General features: G+C 38.1%; 1 protein-coding gene across 1 annotated transcript; it reads right to left on the bottom strand.

Moving 5' to 3' along the window:
- Positions 1–993: 993 nt before the first annotated feature.
- Positions 994–21,093, bottom strand: PIWIL1 (piwi-like RNA-mediated gene silencing 1). Its single transcript, XM_009584506.1, has 20 exons — positions 21,022–21,093; positions 18,004–18,101; positions 17,095–17,249; positions 15,301–15,515; positions 14,075–14,196; positions 13,338–13,418; positions 12,199–12,396; positions 11,713–11,824; positions 9,313–9,433; positions 8,565–8,682; positions 8,286–8,400; positions 7,106–7,293; positions 6,424–6,496; positions 5,886–6,086; positions 5,481–5,584; positions 4,910–4,980; positions 4,216–4,369; positions 3,178–3,303; positions 1,873–2,020; positions 994–1,110 (listed from the first exon to the last, which is right to left on the bottom strand). The coding sequence occupies exons 1-20, from the start codon at positions 21,091–21,093 to the stop codon at positions 994–996; spliced, it is 2,589 nt and encodes an 862-aa protein (XP_009582801.1).
- Between the last annotated feature and the right edge of the window lie 372 nt (positions 21,094–21,465).

The raw sequence follows: 21,465 nt of genomic DNA, 5'->3' as shown, positions 1-21,465 counted from the left end.
ATGAATTTGCAGTTGTCTAAAACGATTTACTCACATTGTGTAGTAAATATGAAGTTACAAGTCTAAGACAAAGCATGTCAATAGGATAGTCCATTTTAAGTCACACAGCCCCGATACAGCATTCAAGCTTAGACAAAGCCATCGCTTTTGTAGAGAGAATATTGTAGCCTTAGATAATAAAGGTGTTCCTGTAGCTGTGGTAAGATACAGTTCTGCCTCTGGCACTCATTCCTGACACTATGGTATACACAGACCTTCCTCCTCAGCTATGCCCGTTTGAAGAAGTCCCACTTCACTTCCCTCTACTCCTAAGGCGACACACATGAGCACATGACAGTTTCTAGTTGGTCTGCAAATCACTTGCAAGGGCACATATTAAAAACCCTTCCACAGCTTTTGCAGCACTATGCAACCCTAAAACAAAGCCTTGATAACCGAGAATAGCTGATAGCCTCCTTTTAAGGTATGAAATAGTTTAGAAGGCAAAATTTTGCCCTTGTTTTAACAGCCAAGAAAAACAAGGAAGCAACAACTGCATTTTGAAAATTAAAAGTGTAATGTGCTAACTGGAGAAGTTTGGGTTTTGGTCTGCATAACTACGTATCTTGTATGCTAAATATAATTCTCTGTAAGACTTCCCCAAAACATAAATAAAAATAAGAACAACTGATAATCTTTTGTGAAGAATCCCAGAAACACTTTAGTAAGTATTAAAAAATAATAAAATATATGCTTTTTATAGCAAGCAGAGACCTATTCAAAATGCAGATCTGCTATCTCAAGCTTTTCCCTACTACAATGAAAATAAAGTCCCACAACTGCACATACTCATTGTCCCATGCACATGTCTCTTAAGAAAAAAAAAAAAAAAACAAAAAAACAAAAAACCCAAAAACACCCCCCCAAAAAACCAACAAAAAACTACAGAAAGCCCCAGACAATTCTACATACTCTAAAAAGGAACTACACTTTTTTTTAGCTGGTAACTCAACTTCAAAGATAGTAAAGTCTGTCTGAAAGCAACAGGTTTGGTTCTCTGTGAATACTCTGACCAACAAGGAAAGCCAGTTTATGAGCATATTGACAAGGAGCAGGTACTCTGATAACACCCTGCAGAAGAAAAAAAAAAGGAATTATTTTAGAGTCATTTAAATAAGCATGCATTCACTGTAACGAAGAGAGTCCTAGAATTCAAAAGTTTGGATACATGTAAAATTTATATTCCCTGTAGTTCATGCAGATTTGTGAAAACAACATTAGATACACGGAACACGTTAAAAAAAACGTGCTTTATAGAAGAAGAGATGCAAAAAAACTTGCCAACTCTGTTCCCCTCCTCACTCCAAAAAAGCCTCTTACGCAGGTTTACATCTGATGCTGGATCTCACAGCATCAAGGTGGGACATGGGTAAGTCATGTGAAATACTGACAATTACTAAACTGACAAATCTAAAGTACACCTCGGGCATCAGCTGACTGTGTGCTGATCTCGGTATGCAACAGATGCAGCCTCAAGGGAAATGGAGGAATACAGTTCCACCTCCACACAAAGAATTAAGTGTTTTCTGCAGGTAAGAAATAATCATTTTTGTTTTGCTTTTGACATAGAATTTGGGAACAATACTCAAAACAAGAAGTATTTTCTAGTGAGAATAAAGATTAAAGTAATCTTCAAACTTCAGGTAGATCACATAATTATAAAATGTCTAGTTCTTAAACCACCACTCTAGGTCAAGAGGCATAATTTCAGGCTTTTTGGATCTGCATGGGTGTTTTAAGGATACCTTCTTCTACCTCCTTGTGGGTTGTTACTGCAGAGAGATGCACAACCTTAGAAAAAAAAAATTATCATTTCCCAGAGGAAATACTCACCGACCAGTTATAGTACATGTGGCAAAGTTTGTAGGTTAAACGTTGTATGTGATCTGGTTTCAGTTTGCTAGTGTCATAAATTACGTTATAATGAGTGGGTGCAACACAACCATTTCTCACTGCCTGACTCACAATAAAGAAATCATACCTGTAATAGAAAAAACAAACCCCCAGAAAGTCTGATACAGAAAGGGCTGCTTTTCTTAGAAAAATGCAAATCCCCACAAATTTGTCTTTCTTACTTTTCTTCAAGTCACTTTATGCATATTGAGTAAACCCCAAAAGTATGCCTATGCTTTGGTCACAAAATAATCAGTTTCCTCTACTTCTGAAAGGCCAGGAGATCTGGAAGTATGTAAATAATCTTATTATATGGAACAGGTCTTAAGACCATGAAGATCTTAACCATTCATCATAACAGTTTTCCTCCTGATAACCACCCTGCACACATACTTAGCTTATGCTCCTCATTTACTGTAGCACCCCAAGCCACGTGTGGATGTTTGTCACCTATCACAACACTTGGAACACCTGCAGCGAATTGATAAAATACAAAAAAACAAAGGCAAAACTACCTGTTGGAAGGAACTGTGCGCTGCCACAGGAGAGTGCATTGTTCCCTAAGCACTCCAGCGTCCCTGGACCAAAGTCAAACCTTTCACCATGTACTGAACAAGCTTTGCATTTCCCACATACCTGACCTGAGTTTCATGGAGTGTGACTTGCAAAAACGTTTGATACTAAAGCATGCGAGTGAAGTCAATGAGATCTGGGTGCATGTTTTACCTACACACATAATTGTACAACCCTGAGTGGCCTTCTAGTGACTTCCCAACCACCAAAGAATACTTTCAACAGTTGCTCATAAAATGCACCCTTACAAAGTAACAAAATTTATGTCAATAAATGTCACTGCCAAAACTACAGCCAGACAGAATTTAATTTCAGTTAGGGACAGGTGGGCAACCCTATCAATAGGCACTTATTCGGTACTAAACCTTTAAAAATCAAAAAAAGAAACACCAAAAAGTGAAACACACAGACACTTACTTAAAGCATATACAATACTCTGATGTATACAAATACTACATATTGGAAACCATTAAATAATGGCATAATGAATTCATAAAATCTAAGCTTCTCCATTTCTTTCATCTACACGTTCACTATGATTTCTTTTCAAAAGGACAGAAGTGTGGAAAGTATTCTTCTACTTGATCCCACAGTCAATTTAGTATCAGATGTATTTCCTTTATTATCAGGTTGCCAGCAAACAGAAGAAATGTTACTTCTATACTAACTTACCATTCTGGTCTGGTAACCTCCACATCAACAACAGTACCAGGGGGTGGGTTTTTAAGTGCTCCACCACAATGTGCAAAGAATCTGGTATTCACTCGCTTCTTCACAACTATCACAGTAAGTCTTGGACTAAAATAAATGAAAATAAAAGAAAAAACCAAACTATCCTGAAAGACTGCACTGAGAGTATTTCAGGAACAGATTCTCTAGAGCTTCAAATTAAAAGCAATTTTAGAGTTCTCCAGGGCATTAGTTTCACATGTAAGTGTTCACTGAGTCATTAATTTAGATTAAATAGGACATTGTTCATTAGTTTCAGGTGCAACTTTGATACTATTTCTCACCAATCCAGCTTATATTTAACTTCACAAAACAGACCAAAAAGGGATCTTCAAAATACAGATTTGATTTCTACTCTCTACCTCATCTTTTCACATAGAAAACACTGTGTTGTAACAGTATTTTTGGTAAAGAGCAAGCCATTAACAGAAGCTAAACAGAAGCAGCAAGCACTTCAATTCCTACTATCTGTAACTTGTTTTGTGCTCTGCTTGCCTGCAGTGTCAGGAAATATTTTCATTTTTCAGAGCAGATTAAAAAAACAAGTCACTGCAGCTGATAAGTTTTAAAGCAGAACATTGAAAACTGTGCAGAACATAAGTGACTGGACAACAGCTAGTCCTTTCAGAAGTGGAAAGAAAAAAATGGAACTACCAGACACGTGATAGTCGTCAGGTTATGATCAACCAGTGGAAGAAAGTATTAATCAATGCATCAAGAATACCTGAAGAGTATATGCACACATGTGTATACATGTGTACTGAATACTCGTGTGGTGCGTGTACTAAAGACTTTTCCTGTTACATTACAAGTTAGGTATCTCAAATCACATAAACAATCATCAGAAAAGCAGTTATCTGAGTTCAAGTAAAAACAAATAAGGATGAAAAGACGACACAATCTTCATCTATAACCACTTTTTGTATCCCAGTGCATATTTCTCTTATGATATAAAAAAGGGGTTGGTGGAAACAGACTTACTTGTAGTCTTTACCAACACTCTTCAAGCAATCCAGAAATTGAGGCACTTCATAATTAACCAAAGTATTTAGTTGTCCATCTCCTACACCATCACGGTACACAATAATACGAGAAGGCAAATACTTATTCCACTTGAACCAGTCTCTTAGAGCAGCTTTAAAAAAAAAAAAAAAAAAAAAGAGTGTAAAAGCTGTTAGCTATAATGACAATTCATTCCAAAACAAAAATTGATTTTTATTACTGGAAAAACAGCAGTGAGTTTTGAAACCTAAGGTCTTCAGTCTTTCAGTAACCTGAAACAGGTATGCATCATGATACACAAATGTTACCTGCAAAAAGAATTTTGGTTTACCTGTGTACCGACACAAAAAGAAGGAACCTAAGGAGATTATCTACTCCGCTGGCCTCTCTCACAGCAAGGAGCTGTCATCCTTTAAACCTACCTCCTTTAAAGCATTCTTTGAATGCACATTGAAAAGTAGTATTTAATCATTGTTAAGAAATATGGGAATCAATGAAAGAATGTACACAAAATGCTCTTAATTTTCAGCAATATTTACACCTATATTTTTAATCTGTTTATCTAAGTGCAAGTTGGTAACGCCTCCCCTCAAGGCAGCTGAGGTGTGTTTTGAGGAAACTAAACTGTCATTCCTTAGATCTGACTCAACAAGAGCAGAAAGGTTTCCCTTACTTTGCAAGCAGGCTTTGAGCCCATCCACAAGTTCTTGCCCACGACCTTGAACAACACAGCGGGAGAACCACCTGTGAAGAACAAAATAAAAGATGACCTTCAAAGCATTTCCCAGGCTTATTTCAATGAAGTTATTTTTTAAATGGCTACGACCACTTAGTCTTTATGGCTATTGTGAGTCAAGGCACTCAAGCAAGAGTTAGTGTACTGTACCTCCCTCGCAAAGCCCCTGTGGTAGACAAATACCTTACCACCACATGCAATTCCTCTCAATCAAAAAACTTTCACACAAGTCAACTCAAAAGGGAGAAGAGCCTGTCACCCTGATGCCCTCTATTCATCCCAGCCCTTGCCCCACCATTTGCCCCATCTCCCAAGCACTGTGGAAGAAGGACAAGGCTATTCCTTAAGGGATGCAGTGGAAAAAATAATTCGTAATATATAGTTCTTATTAACAATGTACAGTAAATTAATTTGGACACTTTCATGATGGCCCACCACATTCAAGTTACTTTTCAGTTAAGGGAAAGATAAAGATTTTTTTGTTTGTTTTTTGGCATTCAAATCTTACCGTGTCATTGTTTGATTCAGGCTAGCGACAAATCCTGCAATTGACTGCTTTCCAGATAAAGTGTCATGGTAACAATCAATTCCCACAACCATTACCTGTTTCAGCTTAAAAGGAATCAATACAGAACGTGTATTAGTACATAAAAACATGCACTTATCTCCATCCTATAGTGTAACAAGATCACGACATAAGTTGTGTAGTTTCAGGACACTTCAGTAAACCATGGGCACCGAATTCTTGAATTAAATGTCTCCTTATGTCATATTTAACTTCATGCCTCTTCTCACAGACACAAAACAAACTACACAAAGAATACTCAATTTTCTTTTTGGGGGAAAAAGGCTTGCTTTTCAAATAAAGCTCAATAAAGAAAACTGTTACCATTTAAAAAAAAAAATTACTTACTGGGATCTCAACACTCCAAAGTTCTCCACCCATTTTACAGTTCATTTGTAAGGCAATTTTTGTTGCTATGGCCAGAGCAGTCTGAGGCTTGCTTAAAGTGCGAGCAATCACGCATTGACTTGGAATGGGACAATCTGTACATAAGTATTTCTTGATAGCATCATACTTATCCTTTCGGGAACTAGACAAAACACAAACTGCCTTTAAAGAAAACAAAATGTTTTTAAGCAGCTGCATTCTCAGATTTGTATAACAGTTGTAATTCTTTAGGAAAAGTTTCTTATGCTCAAGAGAAATATTCAAGTTCACAGTGAAAGACATACCCAGAAAGTTTCAGTGCCTATTCTTCAGAGCCAAGTACAAAGGCTCTTTTCCAGAAGGATACTCATGGTTAGTCTGGGATTTGAACAGGCGTATGAGTAGGCATCTAGTAGATACTCAGGAGCCAAGAGCTTTATTTCTGAGAATGAATCCCACTAGTCTTAAAACACCAATTAAGAGATTAACACGATTTGAAATTATGGATTCAAATACATACTATGTTTGTGTCAGGGGTAATACTTTGCTGTAAAACCCTTAAATAAGCTTCTGTTCTATCATCTACTTCAATCCTGAAAAGGAAGAGAAAAAATGCTTACAGAAAAAAACAACTAACAGCTATTGAAACTTCAGCAAAAACATAAAAAACATAAATGCTCATTATGCATCAGTACTGTATGAAGTGTCACATCTATAGCTATTAATAAATGTACAATATTCACACATTTTGAAGATTAAGAGGAATCATCCCCAACTAAGCTTCCAAGAGCAATGAAATTCAAAGTTAAAAGCAAGCACAGGTACCCAAAGGAAGATATTTGCAATGAGAACAAATAGAGTATGTCCGAAGTAGCAAGAAAATACATATTCCTTCTTGTATTACATATAGCTCCACTTGAGAAGGTTTTGCTAAATGACTGTATGTCTAATACTGTTTGGTTTTGGCATGCTTTAATGCCCAGTGAAATCTCTCACAAACAAAAGTATGAGTGAGAAAATCAGTCACTAGAGAAAACTGAACAATTAGCATACTGAAAGCAACTTTGTTTTATTAAAAATCTCACAGAAGTCAGTAGTGTGACATACTATACTATCTCCTCATTTAAGAGCCTAAGCATGCTAACAGATACACCTTAGTAAGTATAAAATGATTTTTCCATCAGCTTTCTAAAGACACTTACATAGTTGCCTTGTTCATTCTGATTCCCATAGAAGGCGTGACTTTAAACAGATTTTGAAGTAATGTATTAGCAATGTCGTAGTTGCGCCGTGTGTATATTAATAACCAGTTGTCCAGAGGCTTTGCACAAATTAAGGGAGCTCCCCTAGTTTCCTTTGACCAATCAGCAAACTGAGGATTGTAATCAAACTGTAAATAAGAGATGGGAGAGAAAGAAAATCAACACCCTGCCAAACAAGCTATACCACAACTACTTCCTGATACACTTCAAGAACAGACTGTAACACTTCTGCCTAGAACAAGTGACTTGATTTTTATCTGTTCTTTTACTGCTATTGTCACTAATTTAAAATAAGCTTTTATCTAGCCCTTTCAAGAAATCCTGAACTCTTCAAATGTTTCATTCATAATTATGCAAAGATACGTACGATTTTTAGCCCAGGTAAGTTATTACTATTTGCTGCACAGTTTTTGTGCTACAAAGACATAGCTGTTTATGTATTGACTTATTTTTCTCCCATTTTTAATAAGGTAATTGCTTGAGAAAAAGAGAAGTATTATTATAAAGAAGATATCAGATCTTTTCAATAACAAGAATAAAAAAAGCTTTACCAAATACACAGATATACAGATCGAAATACTGTAAAATGCCCTTTTCCATCTAGCATCCATTCAAAACAAACGAAAGACCTCTGCTACAGAGCAAATATATGATGTTTTATGGAAATCTATGACTTACTTGAAATCTAATTTATTCATACTGAAGACTCACCCACATTTGAGTGAACAGATACTGTATGCGTTCTGTCACATACAGTTCTATCTACTGAACTGATTAGTGGCATTTCATTTGAAAGCCTGGGTATTTTAATAAATGGAAACTACTTAGAAACATCTCTAGTCTCCTAGTTTGTGTATCTAAAGTGACTTTGTTTAGACAGAGGGACTGTTTTGCAAGGAAGACACTATTGTAATGCAAGCCAGAAAAATCTACAGGTGTTTCTAAACAGAACTTGTAAACAACTTAAGAAGTTTGCAAGTCTCCTGTTTGGACAAAGACTTGTGTATAACGTTTTCACTCATAATCCTTCATTTACAAAACAAACAAGTAGTATTTCCTTCCTTAAGAACTTGCTTCATCAATGAGAGATCCAGAAGATTTTAGAAGCTGTTTTATTTACCACATTTCCTGATTGAAGGATCTTTTCTCCTTGAACAACTCTTCCCGTAAAGGATAATAAATTATAATCAAAGCTTAAACCCCAGTCTCTGAGTTCCTTCTGAACATTGTCATCTCTGTTTAAAAAACAAGATTTAAATTAAAACATAAAGAAATTTGTTCTTGCTGAGACTTTTCTTTTCTTCAAACCAGTAAGATTTCCAAAGTTTGTTGCAAAAAAGAAGTTTATCATACAAATTTTTCATGACAAAGGAGTACAGAAGATATTAAGGTAGCATACTTTCGGATGTAGTCAATAAGTCTTCCAATTTCACGTTGCCTTTGCTCAGGTGGCAGTCGTGTATGAACAGCCAAGTCTTTCATCATATTAAAATCGTTACGCATCTTCTCAGTTAATCCTGTTAACAGCAAAATCTTTTTCTGAGCAAATGTTAGACTAAGGACTAAGAAATGTAAACATGCAAGTCATGCAGATTAACTATGCATGTACTGCAGACACGTAAAGTGGTGTCAGTAGTAATCAAGGTTTTCAGTTGCTCCCTGTACATACATTCCCATCTGCATAGAAAAAAAAAGTCTGGATTTTTGCACCTGAGAGGAAACCACACAAGACACGCAGCTCTTTATTTACACTTCCAAAGCAAAACAAAACAGTGCTGAGATGGACAGGTACTGCTAGTGCAAAGTGAGTATCTCGGAGGAAAATACGTATTTATGCATCTTACAAAATTATCAATTTATAGTAAATTTCTCTTTTTCAACAGAAGTTCTACCGCCAAAAAACTCTACAAGTTATCAGTGGGCCAATGTTGAACACCATATATAAAGACTATGCAACATCAAAACCCCTCAGACTCTTCAACCTCATTTAAATATCTAATCTTTTAGGTACAAAACTTGTTTCTAAACTCACATTTACACAAACAAAACATTTCTACTTAACTTGGCAAGAGGCTGCTATCAAAATACCAGTTTCAGTAGGCGTTACGGTTTGACAGATGCTTTGATATGGAAAAATGCTACAGTACCTGTTAGGAAGCACAGCTCTGGAATTAGAACCACAGGTCCTGGCATCATGCTTCCTCTCTTCCTCCTCGACTGACTGATCAAGACAGGCTGGTTCAAGTCAGAAATTTCTTGATTATATTGCTGTATTAGAAATATATATTGTATGTTAGCTTATTCATAACAAACACTCGGTTTTCTTAATAATAACGCTCACTTTAGAAAATTAGTATTTTTCCTAAAACAAGCAAAACCAAAACAAAAGCAACCAGCAACTTTTTTCAATTAGCACATCTAACTTGAGAGAAACTGGTTTTGTCAGAAAAGGCCAAACAGGGAAGTACTATTCTCGCTATTGGTGCCATCAAATTATTGACTTGTAAGAGACAACAGAAACAATGCTTCTGCCTTGCTTGAAGCAGTATCACCCAGAGTATCTAACTCAAGATTAGGATGCTTATTCCAGTTCAGTAATGGACAAGGTTCCTGCCCTATAGAGCAATTTAATTCAAGACATCACAAGTTTCTAACAAGATTCCAAGTGAGGTTTCTGAAATTCAACCCTCCTGCAACCTCTCCTTGAATCTGGCAAGAGTTGGTCTGTCTAGCAGTCACTAATTCAGTTTAGGGGGAAGAAAAAAAAAAAGAAAAAAAAAAGAACAAACCAAAAAAAACCCCAACCAACCAAAACCCACACAACCACAAAAAGGCAACACAAGCTGACAGTCAACAAACATACTTCATAGTTTAACTTTTTCTTGAAGAGAACCACACCTCAGAAACCGTCCAAAGGATAGCATTTAAAAACAAAAAAAAGTGAGATCACAGCAAAGGCAAGAAGGCAGAGAAAATTTATCGGTTATAAACTCCATCCTGAACTAGAATGGGTAATACAAATTTTGCTTCTAGTTTAATAAGTCCATCCTGTTTTACAGTTGAAACTGATGTGCAGAAAGATTTCACAATTACAGTGGTAGCCTCAATGGTAGAGAAGGTTAAGCTATGAAAGACATACATAAACTTTGTTTCAAAGAACCAAAAGTATCAAACAGTAATTTCTCTTAAGATGACTGTCCATGTATTCTACCTCCACTAAATTATCAGCAAAACTTGCTGAGGGTACACTCTGCCCCACCATCCAGATCATTAATAAAGACGATAAACAGGACTGGACCCAGTATTGATCCCTGGGGTACACCACTAGTTACTGGACTCCAGCTACACATTGTGCCACCAATCACCACCCTCTGGGCCTGGCCCTTCAGCCAGCTTTCAATCCACTTCATTGTCTGGTCATTCAGTCCGCACTTCATCAGCTTCTCCACAAGGAGCTTACAGGAGACAGCGTCAAAAGCCTTACTGAAGTCCAAGTAGATAATATCCACTGCTCTCCCCTCATCTACTAAGCCAGTCATTTCATCATAGCAGTTTATCAAGTTGGTCAAGCATGGCTTCCTTTGATGAAGCCATGCTGACTACTCCTGATGACTTTCTTGTCGTTCCCACACCTGGAAGCAGTTTCCAGGATTCACTGCTCCATCGCCTTCCCAGGGTTCAATGTGAAGCTGACTGGCCTGTAGTTCCCTGTGGCATCCAGTGTCATCCTCCCATCTTCAAGATAGGAGTGACATTTTATTTCCTCCAGTCCTCCAGCACTTTTACCCATCATCACCATCATCCAAAGATTACCGACAGTGGCCTCACAATGACATGAGCCAGCTGCCTCAGTTACTTGTAGGTGCAACCCATCACCCATGGACTTGGTATGCCTAATTTACTTAAGTATTCCTGGACCTGATTCTCTTCCACCAAGTCTTCCTTGCTCCAGACTTTTCCCTGGTCTCTGGGGCCTGGGAATCCTGAACGGTGGTCTTGCTGAGGTGAGGCTGAGGTGAAGGCAGCATTCAGTACCTCATCTTTTTCCACATCATGTGTCACCGGGGACCCTGCCTCATTCACAGCAGTGGGGTCAAATTTTCCCTAGTTTTCCTTTTGTCGCTTATGTACTTACAGAAGTCCTTCCTGTTGCCTTTAACATTCCTGGCCAGACCCAATTCCAGTTGGGCTTTGGCTTTCCATTCCTGCATGCTGGGACAATGTCTCCATATTCCTCTCAGATTACCTGTCCCTGCTTCCACCTTCTGTATGCTTCCTTTCTGAGTTTTCCCAGGAGCTCCTTGTTCATCCATGCAGGCCTCCTGGCATTTTTGCCTGACCGACTACTCATTGGGATGGACTAGTCATGCCGAATGATACTGTGCAGGTTACTTACTGCTCTCAGATTACACAGTATACGTTAAAAATAAAATTCTATTATAGAAAATTATTAATTACAAATCCATGCATCATAAGTAAACCTCTAAAAATACTCTAACATTTCAAGTTAAAGCATAATGCACACACTGACAGTTAAGTTTCCATACCCTTTTGTAGTAGTCCACGTAGCTGATCTCAGAACCATCTGCTTTTCTAAAGGTACACTGTGGATTGGCATCCCAGTCGATGTCATCAACTCTGTATGTTCTGTTATTGTACCTAAATAAACAATTTCATCAGGTTTTTTTTAAATCTTAACTCAAATAGAAAAGAAATAGAACTGCGGGACAAAAAAGTTAATAGCAATACTCATGTAAGTTAAAAGTTTTGCTCCCATCAGAAGCAGTAACTTCAAGTTTTCAATTGTAACAGGCTATCAATTCTACTAAAAGCTAAACTGTAATAAAAGCAAATGAAAACAGAACTAATCCAGTAGGTACTTCCTGCTTTTGTAAATGCTGTCACCTTGATTAGTTTGCTAGCTTGACAATTATATCATTTTCATGCTTTCTGATGCTTCATTGTGTACTTCAGGACATGGAACATCCAAAAAAATAAATCGATCTCCAAGACAAGAGTCCAAAGAGACTTACTTTGTAAGAACAATTAAACCTATCAGCTCTTTAGCACAGGCATCTCTAAATTTTTGCTCTTCAACCTGATAATACAGACTGTACATAAAATCCAACACTGTTTCACTGCGAAGAACCTTATGGCTCACATCTGTACATAACATAATGCTTTCCTCATACTGGAGGATAGAACTTGTGAAGCCCGGCCAAACCATCAACCTGTCAAAAGAGAACATACAGAATGTTAATGTGCTTTAAAGTATCTCTATTCTCACCCCTTGAGTTATTTCTGTCCACTTTCCCAGACACTAGAAAGCAGTCAAGACACAAAGCAACCATTATCTAAATATAAACAAGCTCCTAAAAGTTAACAAAACAAAAATTATTTTAAATGTAGGTATCTTTAGTCAACTTAAGATAAAAAAAGATTTATTTAATGATGTAGCAATGTAACTGAAGTGAAAGAAAGGATGCCTCAAAACCTAAGAAATCCATTTCATGCTATTAGTCTTAAATATCTTAAATATAAAGTGTATGGGTATTAAAGACACTTTAAAGAGAAAAAGACCAACAGTTTATCTAGTAGAACACTGTCCAGCTTCTTCCATCAACCAGGTTACGTAGGCCTGGTTAATGACAAGGAGTACACCACAGCCATATGATGGGACCCCAGTCAAACTCAAGCTGACCAACTTGTACAATAGGCCTGGGGCTAGCCAGAAGCATCAGTCACATTGTAGGGGATCCTGGCAGGGAATGGGGACAAGACTTGACAGCTAGCAATAGGTGAGTTCCAGAACTACCCATCCAGCGGGGTATGGCCAGATATGAACTTACATGGCAGATTAAATAGCTTTCAGAGTGAAGGCTGGACATTCCTGAGCTTTAGAATTAACGTATGCAGAGATCTCAGCCTTACAGACATTTAAGCAAGGTTTCTGACATTGGAGTAAAATGTAATAGCGGAACACACACTGGTAACGAGTAATAGGATCTTACACATAACAGAAACGAAGTTAGGACAACAAGGTCTCATGCTTCCCAGGAATACCAGTTTTTAAGTCCATGGTTTTATTACAAGATGAACCACCAGAGCAGTATCAGAATATCATCCTTTCTCCCTGCACCCCTCCTAAACCTGAGTATCCTTTTTGCCAAACCTGTGATTAGGGATGCTGATTGGGTCACTGGGGTTGTAATAATTACGTCCAATCTGCTGCAAATTCAACATCTTCAAAAGCCTAGAAGTTGAAATATGGATGTCATTTACCATTATTATTCAGTTTATCAAAATATGCATGGGTCCCATCCCTCTGCACAACCTCATTTTTTGTTCATCTGACTAGATGAAACAGTCACGAATGTGAACTTTTCATTAAACTCAATTTAGAAAGGCCATGGACACTTATTAATGACAATTAATCAGTTGAGAATAAGTTAGCATACAACCAACCAGTTGAAGGTAGCAGTCTAAACAAGCTACATTTCAGACGAACCAGGTGGTCCAGGCACCAAGGTTAAGTGCACAGACTACAGCAAAAAACGTAATTTGCCAGTTCAAGATCCTGCACTACTATTTGCTTTAAGAGGCAAATCCACAGACACAAAAGGAGGGCAGAAACAGGACTAACTGCCTACAACAATTAGCATTCCAGTGTGCATCTGCTTGCTCAGGGAAAAGGTATAAACTCATTTCACACTAACATGTGCCAGAAACATGCATATAACTGCACATTAAAATGTTGCCAGATGTGGTTGGCCACATAGTAACGGTAGCTACAAAGGCTTAAAAACCTACATTTGTAATATTGATTTGTAGTCCATTCTTCAGAAAGGAAACACTTAACTCGGATATTTTTAGAATTACTTCTTATAAAACATAACTTGAACAGCAAACCTTCTAAAAATGATGTTGTAAAACTGCAGACATGTAGGTGAAGTAGGTGGCAACTCATTAGTCAACGTGATTGTTATCTTCACATCCTCTCCATTTCGAGTCCTACTAAACACTTCAGTAACCTGAGAAAGTGAAGTTAGCTTAATAAAACTAGAGGCAAACAGGGCTATATCTGGACTTTGCTCCATTAATATCAAATTGGACTTGTACATTAAGATTCTAAGTAGTAATTCAAGACTTAGCTGAAACAGGAATTTGATTTCCTACTATGACTGTAAACTACAACCTAAAATGCTTCCTTCATTTATTTGGGCAAAGACGACTAATGGAGTAGAATGGAGGCTATCCCCAAAGTAGCTGAATTCAAGATGAAGACAGGGAGATCACTTATCAATTACCATCGCGGGAAAAAGACTCAACTTGAGGAAATAATATATTGCCAATTAATATACATTTAATTGCTAATTCAGATACTGGGAGGCAAAAAGGCAAACATTAAAACACATAGTGAAAACATCTTCCCCCTCTCCCTTTTCCAGGCTCAACTTCACTCTGAACTCCTCTGCCCTGCTCTTAACACCTCTGGTTACACTCAGTCCCTCCAGTGAGGCAATGAGTGGCACAAGGGCGGGGGAAGCAGGGGTTATCATCAGTACATGGCATTTTCCCTCTGCTGCTACTGGCTTCTCAGATTTTTCTTCTGCTCTGGCATTTTTTCCCCCTTTTTAAATACACAGAGGTGCCATCAACTTTGCTGATGGGCTCAGCTTTGGTCTGTGGTGGGTCTATAGTGAAGCCAGCTGGAAATGGCTGCATACAGCACAGGGCAGCCCCTAACTCTTCCCATAGGGGCCATCCCAGACCCAGCCACTATCAAAACCTTGCCACATACACCCAATACATCCACCCTTTCAATGATGTTGGATGTTAAAACACAAAGTTATGAAAAGATCCAAGCAGAAAGAAAACTAAAGGAAAAATACTGTCTGTACTATACACTTCTGTGCAGAGGATTATTCTAGCCTGCAGAACCTAAGCATTAGAACCAGAAGTTTATTGCCAGATTTCTCCACACAAGCAAATTAGCAAATTACTATTATATTCAATCCAACTAAATGTTGCTCATGGGACATCAATTCTCTAACTTCACCCAGATCAGTAAGAAACAAGAAGCATCACAAAATGCAAGTCAAAATAAAAAATAAAATTGCATTCTCATATCACACCTTATTCCCTAGTTTTTTTGGCAAGAATAATATTGATCCATCAAAGGCATGTGTCTTTCCAATTAGCTCTTCATGCTGAAAGAGCAAAGCTGATCGAAGACGACGTGCTTCCATCTCAGGACTATAGCCAACATGGTACTGATATAAAGCCCACTGGGGTCGAGACGTCAAACGAAAGTAATTTGTGGTTAATTTTATCACAATACCTGAAGAACCTAAAATGAGAGGCAAACATCTTAGTAGTTACAAAATTTTACCAATTTACAGTAATTCAACAACTTTGAGAAATTTTAAAAACCTAAGGCATTCACTCAAAGATTAGAGGTCAGTTGTGTTCTGCAACTGTTCTAGCTCAGTAAGCTATAGGAAGTACTCACATAGGCATGGTGTTATCATAAGCACTCACCCGCTTATTAGAGCTTTTTATAATTTCTTCAGTTGTCAGGAAAACTCTCACATCAAATGAACTAAGCATTTCGATCAGTAACCTGTCTCCCAAAGGATCAGCACCAGGTACTAGAGAGATGAATTTCCACCAAAACATAAACTTCCTTCATGGACAAATTAATCTTTCTTTACATGAATCATAAACATAGAAAAAAAACTAACAGAGTATCAATCATTGGAGATATCCACATTCCATTCATATACGACAAGATGACATTTCTTATGGTACTTCAAGATTTTTCAAACGAACAAACAAGCAAAGAAACAAAAACCCCACAACAGTAAGAACTAGCTCCAGATCACTTCCTTATTTAAAGTATTTCTTCCTATTTTTTCACGTCTCATTTCAATTTCTTCTATACTTAAAGACACAAGTCTAATACAAAAAATATATTGCAGACAATTATGGATCAGTCATTTCATTTGGTTTTCATTACCCGTTTTTTCCTATCTGAAATACAACACCCCAGATGAAAACAAAGAAATCCTACCACATACAAAGCATGTATATTATACTTGAAAACTGTACAAAGCTATAAAGAGAAAACAAAAGGCCAGCAATACAACTGCTGACTAAGTACAGCAATCCATGATATGGCATCAGCATAGCTCTAGACAGACAATCTAGGTGAGAAAGAAAACAACTATACTGCCTCTGGCCCAAAGTGACTCAAGCAGAACTAAGCCCTACCATTCCTGGGCCCATGGCATGCTCCAGTTATCACTCAATTAAGCAAAAGTGGACTACAGTTGCTATTATTGTGTTGTGATGTCTCAGAGAGTCACTTTCAATACAAAACTATTATCAGCAGAGAATCTGCACTGTTGAACATTAAAAACGATTGCATTCTAGCAAGAAGGCAGGACCATCACGACAGCCTGCTTTTACTTCTTTTCATATGCATGATTTCATCTCAAGGAAAGAAGCATATCACCTTTTATTTAAACTAAAAAGTTCCTTCAGAAGAGGTCTCAAATTCCACATTTATCAGGAGATCTTTACGAATTTGGCTAGGTCAATGTGTTCCAAAGCAGAACTTCTAGAAGCAAACCTACAGAGTCCTGAAGAGTCCTGCTTGAAAAAGTGGACATCAGGAACACACAAGGATCACCACTTACATCTAAATAGTTGCAATTTAAAATGCTACACAACTTCTGTCTGAAGCACTTTGCCATCAGACACGTCATCTTACTGTTCTTCAGATATCGGTAGCAACTTGTAACTTTTTCTAGTACACGATGAAGATTTTTTTATTTGGCTCTCTAAGGGATACTAAAAGCAGAAACAAAGCAAAACTATTTCTCATTTCAACTTGCTTATATGTCTGTAGTCTAATCTGAACATACCAGTTTTTGATTCTTGAACATGTTCTATGGCTTGCCGAGTATTTACGCCGAGGTCATGGAAATCTCTACGACGTCCGCCCCTGTCTGCTAAGGACAATTCCTGAAATCCTGCCGAAATCTGTAATCCTATTGTTTTGAAATTTGAGGAAGAGGAATAATTACAATCAAGTTTTATATACAAATAAAATTAAATACAATTCAATTTTGAAATTCATATATATATAAAATTAAGAGAAATAATGAAATGTTAAGTTTTGGCTTTTGCTATGTAGTAAATTCATTTTAAAATAGCATTCAGGTAACACATATTAGCTTCCTAAGATTTACAAACAGTTAACTAGTAAGCAAATAGAACAGCTCACTAGCCAGATGAAAAAAGATGTAAACCCTCCAAATCAATAATCTCTTCTGCAAATACAGGGAGGACAGACCTTTCATTTCAGCTCCAGCTGGCACCGAAATGTTTAAATACACTGTGATGCAAAACAGGTAAGAAAGTTTAATTTCCTTACTAAGATTCAAGAAAAACAATGAAATATCAAAATGAAATTTACTATTGGTATTCATGCAGTTAATTGTGCCAACTGCTTTCTTATTTATTTTTTTAAACTATTTTGATAGAAGAGATGGTACAGATAGAGTACAGCACACTTAAGGTAGTTTTCAAAATTCCTGGTTCAGTCATACTGCACCTTAAAATGACAACACTATCATCACAAGGTATGTACAGTGAAGTTTTCCAAATGTTAGTAATAAATCTCATTTTGAAAAGAAAAATTAGAAATACAGTCTAAAGAATGTCTTAATTGCATTCTCTTCAAAACACTTGCTCTTGTGGGCAATGAACTTTTTCACCCTTTCTGACCTTCTGGCCTTCTCCCGTTCTGGCCTTGTGGAACACTCTGAGGGCCCCTCTGTCGTCCACGGCCACCAGCTTGTTCTGATACTGACGGAGGAGCACGTGGCTGCTGAGGTTGCCGACGGCCGGGTGGCTGACTTGGCAAAATCTGTTGAACCTGCAATAGTTGGGAACAACTCTTCCTACTGCAACTGAGTAAACAGCGTAGTTCAAGAGTACAGCAAAACAAAGTCACTAACCAAGTACCGAATACTCAAATACCCAAGTGTAACAGTTACATAAGGCTAAATCTTTCTTCCTATATTAAGTAGCAGAGTTATTACTCCATACTTCAAACTACAAAATAATGGGGTTCAGGAAATTTTTTTTGTAAGTTAATATGCATTTAACTAGTAGCAAATGCAAATGTTCTTTCCAAGCTCTAACTAAAATTTTTGGACTTTTCATTTTTAACAACCCCTCTGAAACTTCAAGTAGCTGACTACTTATTTTATAAAAACAGCTTTTGTAATTTTAGTGCCTTGTGAATAAATAATATTAAAAAGTGTCATGCCTGGAAGGACTGCAACACACAACCTTTGGCCATGAGCAATCCCACAATTCAGAGTTTCATGTTACCGGATTGCAGTCTGCCCCACAAGTTAGTTCCTCCAGGAGTAATCAAGTTCTCTACTTCAAGCATAAGCAAGCAAGAGGCCAATTATCAAGGACGATCATGAAACCTGAGCTACAGAGCCAGCCTGGCTCTGTCTTGTCCTACAGCATAGCAGTAGGAACCACCTAAACCAGTGTCACACAACCTGCCAGCAACCCATTCCTGGAGTTCCTTTGCTCTCAGAGCTCTTAGTACATGTCTTGTGATTCCCATATGCATGTTCTGACACTGAATACAAGATCAGTAACTAAGCAGGCCTCTCTGTTCTTATACTCTCCACCTTATTTTCACACGTTATAAAATCAAAAGTATACCCTCTAAGAAATCTGTAAATACCCATAAGCACTACTGCAAAGATCAAATGTATACAACTCTAAAGAGTACATGTGAAAATTACCAGTCCAGTACTATCACAGTAACAGCATATTATCACAAGTTTTGTGCTCCCTGTAGTATTCATAAAAGTAGTTCAGGAAAGATGAGCTCTGTTTCGCCTCTCACCTATATTCCGTCCTTGCTCCTGAAGGAAGCTGCAATCTCACCTACACGGATTCTCTAGTCCAACAGCTAGGCACTGAGCCCCACTATCCTGAGCTGACTGTATTCCTTTCCCATCCATTAAAGGATCAGAGCAGAGCTCCATGTCAAGTCATAAACTGAAGGAAGAGATTATGCTGCGATAGGGTTCACTGTATGGGTGTGGGGAAGGGGGTTTTCAACAATCCTATCCTTCACAGAACCACAAGATAATTCAGGCTGGAAGAAACCTCAGGAGGTCTCTAGTCCAACCTCCTGCTCAAAGCAAGGTCAATCACGAGGTCTGATTGGGTTGCTCAGAGATTTAGCCCATTTCCAAGGATGCAGACTGCACAATCTCAGTGGGTGGCCTGTTCCAGTGTTTGACTGTCCTCACCACGAAACTTTTTTCTTTATGTCCCAGTCAAAGCAACTCTTGCTTCAATTTGTGCCCATCATGTCTCGTCCTCCCACCATGCACCATTACAAAGAGCCAAGCTCCATCTTCTTGATATCCTCCTTGGAGGCTGTAGTCTCCACGTTGGGAAGGACTTCCCAGGGACTGACCAATCTATCCTCTTTCCTACCTCTGCAACAGGAAAGATCACAGGGTTGTCAGGACGTTAGTAAGGAAAGGCAGGCCCCTGACCTCCTTAAATCTCACTAATGCTTTTTGGTAAAAACCTCAGTATTAAGAAGTTGGTATATTATGATACCTCTGTATCAGTCCAGTGTAAAAGTCAAATGGTATGGTTCACAACACATGGCCACTTGTTCCCATCACAGATTATGTTCTCACTTAAACTGAGACAGAATGCATGCCTAAGCCCTCATTTTCCAAACCTCTAATATAAACCCTCTTATTCATTCCACAACCTCTTTTCAACATGTCTTTGGAAACACTTCTGGAACTAACCCTCTTGGAGGGAGATACACGCAGTCTACATGGTAGAACAGTGGCAGCCTATATAGAAAAAAAAGCCAAAATGGACTTTTCTCCACTCGGACTGCATCAATACTCATAGTCCATGTAAAGTACCCAAGCCTCACCATTTCCTTTACTTCCCTCTTCACCCACAGCAGAACACTGAACTCCTGACTTCTGCTAACAATTCTATTCAAGTCAAAGAGACCAAGTTTGAAGTAATCAGGTCTCTTAGGTTTATAAATTCCGCTCCAGGTTCAAGAAGTGCGTCAATGCTACTGCTAATGCAGGACACATTTCATTATTTGAGAAACAGAACAGTAAACTACCTTCTATCACAATTTAAACTCATCTGACACTGGCAAGAAATAGACTAGGAACACTCCTCCAGTCTAATCACATTCTCAAATGAAAGATGATTATTAATAACTGACAAATTTGAGGAACTGCTTTAAAAATCGCCAGGTATGTGGCAATGGCTGCAAATAAAGAAGTATCAGCCATTTTCAAGCTACAGTTTTAACAGGGCATATATGCACAAAACAAGCCCTAAACACTAGTTCAAATGCAGAGACAGAAAGTCCTTGATATTAAAATTAAAAATAACAGGAACAGGTCAGAACACCTACCAGACCCAGGTTGTGCCCAAATAGGCACCAATAGCAGCAGAAGCCCAATATGTTCTGCTTCTCTGCAGGGTATCACAGTGGACAAAGCAGACTATGAAAATGTCTACCTATTTCCACTAGCTCTATTATGACAACTGTATTACAAAAGAGTACTTGTCTGTAAGCATACAAAAATTTCCTTAATAAGAAGGAGTTAATATAACTACACATCTGACATAATATATACACACACATATATATCATCTAACATATATACCTGATATCAAAATAGGAAGCAGTTGAGCTATGATATTTCAAAGCCTAGCTGTGCTAATTAAAAAGAGAACCAACTTACAGATGCAGCTCCTACAGAAGGAATAGCAGTCTCCTGTCCTGGAGGTCTTCCTCTTGCTCTGGCTCTAGCTCTTCCTGTCATCTTCTCTTCTAAGACAAACCATCTTCAGCATTAGTGTTCAATCTTCTGCTTCCCCATCCTTATTCCAATAAATATTATGAGCAGCACTACTGCATTTGCCCACCACAAATTCTGAAGCTGTGAAGAAAGTCAACTGGATTGGAGAGCATAGCAGGATCTGCAATCTCAGCCAAGTGTAACTCAGGGCCTACTGATGCGACTTTCAAGTTACATGTGAGACGCAACTCAGACTAATTGGTTACGTTATTCCAGGAGGAGCGCACACTTCACCCAAAGCACACACCAACCCTTACCACCCGGTCAGCTCCCCGATGATGCAAACCGGCCCCAGAGACCTGTCCGTCCTCTCCCCCACAGCGACCCTTCCTTTCC

The sequence above is a fragment of the Fulmarus glacialis genome, unplaced genomic scaffold (genome assembly GCF_000690835.1).
Source record: "Fulmarus glacialis isolate BGI_N327 unplaced genomic scaffold, ASM69083v1 scaffold4019, whole genome shotgun sequence".
Taxonomy (NCBI): domain Eukaryota; kingdom Metazoa; phylum Chordata; class Aves; order Procellariiformes; family Procellariidae; genus Fulmarus; species Fulmarus glacialis.
Note: the sequence above shows the minus strand (reverse complement) of the source record. Positions and strands in the feature narration are given on the sequence as shown.